The following is a 4,234-nucleotide window of genomic DNA, read 5'->3' as shown; positions in this document are numbered from 1 at the left end:
AGTGGTAACAGACGCACACAAAAAAAAAAAAAACACATCATAGTAAAATTAATACCTTCTCAGCTTCGCATCGAACCTAAAAATTAGTTCAAATTTTAGTTATATTTCTCCACTTGAAAAAACGAAAAAAATTTAAATATATTTAACTTTATATGCTATGTCAATTACATTTATATAATAGTTATGAAAATTTGTGTACTCCCCTTGTAAGGTATTTTTAAATAAAATAAAATACAAAACCCAGAATTTTAATACAAATATAGCATATTTTTGAATATGCTAGCCATTTTCACTATATTTCGAAATATATTTTTTTTAAATAAAGAATATTATATAAGATTTTATTTAAAGTATATATAAAAGTGACAGTATTATCAAAAGTTAATTTTTTGTGAAAAAGTTGTCATTTTAAATTCCCCCCTTTGGGTAGGTTAAGGGTCAAATATTCACAAAAATATATCAAATAATAGGTAAATATCTAAGGTATCTATAAAAAAAAATGTATATTGATTTTTCATTTTTAAAAAAATTATGGCAGTTAAAAAAAAATTGAAAAAATTACTGATTTTTAAAAAATATAATTTTTTTAAGGATTCCTCCATTTACAGGGAATTTTTTTTCTATTTTTGAGGGTAATGTTTTCGAATAGATACAACTTGTGATCTTTTAACATATTGTTCATTAAAATTAGTCCAGAGAGAGCAGAGATTAAGTGGTAACAGACACAAAATAAAAATAAAAAACACAGTAAAATTAATACCTTTTTAGCTTCACATGATTTTTTCACATCAAATTAAAACAGAAATAATAATTAAATATAATATCATTATATTGCATACATAATGAATAAAATAATTCTGTAGATTTGTTTTTTAAATCTATAACATTGAATAATCATTTAATATATATATTATTTAATAATATTTATTACTGAATTAGATTAATAGATCTAATTTAGTTTATTACCTTAAACAAATTATTTAAATAATTACAATACATAAGCTGAAAATAAACTAATACAGTTCTCAGTACTACTCTGCTTGTCTAAGACGTGCCAAACGTTGAGTCAGTTCATCTTGTTCAGTAGTAGTAGTAGATAATGAGCTGATACTTTGAGGGTTAGATGGTAACTCCATTTTCAATTCCAAACTATTAAAAAATATATATATATACATAATAAAATACTGCAATAACATTTGCTGTTAACATATATTTTACTTCTGACATACATTTAATTTTTCTTTATATTAAGGAATTTAAATTTTTTACTGTTTATATCATAACTATAATATCAATGTATTTTTACTAATGTATATGTTATGTAATGTTTATTTAGTTTTACAAATAAATTTAAATTTATTTATAACCCTCTTAAATGAAAAGTATAACAAAAACAGAAAAACTTGTTATTTCGTGCTAACCAATTAACCTTATATATCATTAATCAACATAAAATTTATCATAAAAATAAAAATTTGAAAAAAAAATTCTTACAATAACTTTTTTTAGAATTTAACCCATACAGACAAAAATAATAGACATAATTCTAAAGGGAAGCCATTAAAATTACATAGTTTAATAATATTTATCAAATAATAATTATTCATATTTTTCATAAAAAAACAATATTTAAAAGGAAACTTCTTTTGATAGATAGGAGAGAAAACTTTTATAGTTTGTGATTTTTTCATTTTGAAATGTGTAGTTAATTTAACATACCCAGCTTCATCAGCAACTTGTTGTAATAAGTTTTCAACATCACCCTGAGGTACAGCAGTTGTAGTACTTTGAGACATGGTATTATCCATGTAAGAACTTTGTACATCCAAATCTTCAAATTGATTTTCAAACTTATCCATCAAAGAAGAAATTTTTTCAAGATTCATTGATTTCATAGCTGCATCCATTGCTTTTACAACACCACCCATACTTTGAGTTACCTTAAGTAAAATTTAAATTTATTTAAAAACAACACTTTAAATAAAATTAGCTTCAGTTCATATATCACAGGTATGTGATAATGTTTAATTACTACCTTTCTTGTAGTAAGAGCTCCTTGAACTCTTGAAGCAACTGCATCAACTCTAGCACTCATTCGCAAATAATTAAGAGATTGATTTTTTTGCCTGATAGCATTTTCAGCATGTATTCGTGCAACCTGAAAGTGTGGTTTTTATTTTAAGTTAATAAAATGAAAATTTTAACTGTAAACAAAATTAAAAAGTTCAAAGTTAATAAAAAACATATTGTATTATCATAGATTTTTATTCATGGTGCAAACTTACAATTATAAATATTTTTCTTGAAAGCTATTCGCATTAGAAAATAATTAATATAATTAAATTTTACCTCCATGTTTCCCTTTTGAATAGCTTTTTTGGTTTTTAATTTCTCTGCTTTTTCTTCTTTCTCACATTTTTTTGAATTCCTTTCTAACTCTTTAACAGCAAATTTTAAATTAAATAAATGATCTATAAATTTTGTTAAGAAATTATATTTAACAAGTTTGTAGACAAAAATAAATTTATACAAATTTTCTATTGTGTCATATTACTAAAATATAAAAAAAATTTAATAAAATATTTAAAAAAAATGTATACAAAAAAGGATACTCTCCATAGCTGACATTGCATGAAATTATCTTCTTTATTAATATAAAACTAATAAATAGTTGTGCAAAAGTTTTAAAATACCTTAAAGTTATTATTATTGTTATTGTAGCCAAACAATAGAAACATAAGTTAAAATATCACTCATATGTTTCAATTAAGCTTTTTGTTTTTATGTATAGTGATGACTATTAGGAAAATGATAATTTTTATGATAAACTGTGATAATGATATTTATGTCGAGTAATATTAGACTACATCATATTGCAACAACTAGTCATTACTTCGAATGTACAATTACCTCGAATTTGTTTCTCCTAATTTTAGCAACATCAATGATATAACAAACTGGAAAAATATATCAATGGAGTTCCACAATTCATCTTATTAAAATTAGGCGCTCTTAATAATGCACGCCCTTTAGAAATAATCTGTCAACATAATTTTGTCAAAAAATATGTAGTTGATTACATCCTCTTTTTTAATAATTATAAAAAAAAATATTTAGAACTGTTGTTAATATAATTTAATTTAAATAACGACCAAAGTAACAACGATAAATATATGTTACTTTGTGTTTGTTCATAATATTGTAAAAAAACTAAAATGTGTAAAAAAAACAATTTTTAACACTTTGTAGATACTGGTTTCTCTTTTGTGAAACATAATAGTTCTTTACTTATAAGTTTAAACTGTACAAAATAGATACGTTTAAGGATTTTCAATTTTTAAAAAGTTATAATAATTTAAATGTGTAATTTCAACTTATCAAAAGAGAGATTAATGTCTATAATACACTAAAAAAAAAAAAAATAATAAAGTTGAAACTATAAAAAATATAGTACTGAATAATTCATATGTGCAATTTAAAAATGAGATAGAATTTATCATCATTTTTATAGTAAAATATATATATATATTAAATTACATTTTTTTCGAAATAATTTGTGTTAGTACCTATAGTGTAAAGGAAAAATATGAACATATATTTGTATACATTCGTATAAAATGGTATAAGACAAAAAATCTTTATTATCACTACTAAGGTTGTTTAAAACATGTTTTTAAAATAAATCTGTTTAAAACGTTTTAAATGTGTCCATAAGACCAATGTCAATTTTGAATTTTATGGTGTAATAAACGTTTTTAAAACTAATAACGTAACAACCCCGAGTACTATAAATGTTCTGAATTTTTTTTAAAAAAGGTGAGTTATTTCCAAAACAAAAATTAAAATTTTTTTATTGAATTGATCGTTCAAGACAATTATTTTTTGTGTTAATACTGTAAAATAAAATTCTGAAAATACCTCGAGTATTTTGTTAATAAATCATTGGATCTAAAATTTTCAATATTGTTTTTATAAGGTCATTAATTTAAGAATAAATGTTAGAATCTAAATAGACATAAATGGAACTATTACTAACAGCATAACTTAACTTTAAGGGACCTCAAGGTGAGTATCATAAAAAAGACCTTTCAATTTAAAAATTGCTTTTAAATAATTTTTCAAGAATTTTATTTTTAACAATTATTAAAAAAAAATTGTCAATACAAATTATATCAGTTAATATAGTATATGATATTATATGTAGAATTGGGCCGAATATCCGTAAACTAAATGG

At 22.2% G+C, this 4,234-nt stretch overlaps 1 protein-coding gene across 1 annotated transcript; it reads right to left on the bottom strand.

The window, feature by feature from the left end:
- Positions 1-805: 805 nt before the first annotated feature.
- LOC126905902 (charged multivesicular body protein 1b) lies at positions 806-2,795 on the bottom strand. Its single transcript, XM_050686033.1, has 5 exons — positions 2,613-2,795; positions 2,350-2,471; positions 2,036-2,158; positions 1,720-1,940; positions 806-1,149 (listed from the first exon to the last, which is right to left on the bottom strand). The coding sequence occupies exons 1-5, from the start codon at positions 2,626-2,628 to the stop codon at positions 1,032-1,034; spliced, it is 600 nt and encodes a 199-aa protein (XP_050541990.1). The 5' UTR covers positions 2,629-2,795; the 3' UTR covers positions 806-1,031.
- Between the last annotated feature and the right edge of the window lie 1,439 nt (positions 2,796-4,234).

Source organism: Daktulosphaira vitifoliae, unplaced genomic scaffold (genome assembly GCF_025091365.1).
Source record: "Daktulosphaira vitifoliae isolate Bord-2020 unplaced genomic scaffold, ASM2509136v1 Scaffold_4, whole genome shotgun sequence".
Classification (NCBI taxonomy): domain Eukaryota; kingdom Metazoa; phylum Arthropoda; class Insecta; order Hemiptera; family Phylloxeridae; genus Daktulosphaira; species Daktulosphaira vitifoliae.
This window is presented reverse-complemented; position numbering and strand designations above follow the sequence as displayed.

Excerpts from the sequence above, each read along its gene's own strand:
- LOC126905902 (XM_050686033.1), bottom strand. Across the intron at positions 2,159-2,349 it reads TTCAAAAGGGAAACATGGAG|GTTGCACGAATACATGCTGA; the intron begins GTAAAATTTAAT and ends CCACACTTTCAG. Across the intron at positions 1,941-2,035 it reads GAGCTCTTACTACAAGAAAG|GTAACTCAAAGTATGGGTGG; the intron begins GTAGTAATTAAA and ends ATTTTACTTAAG.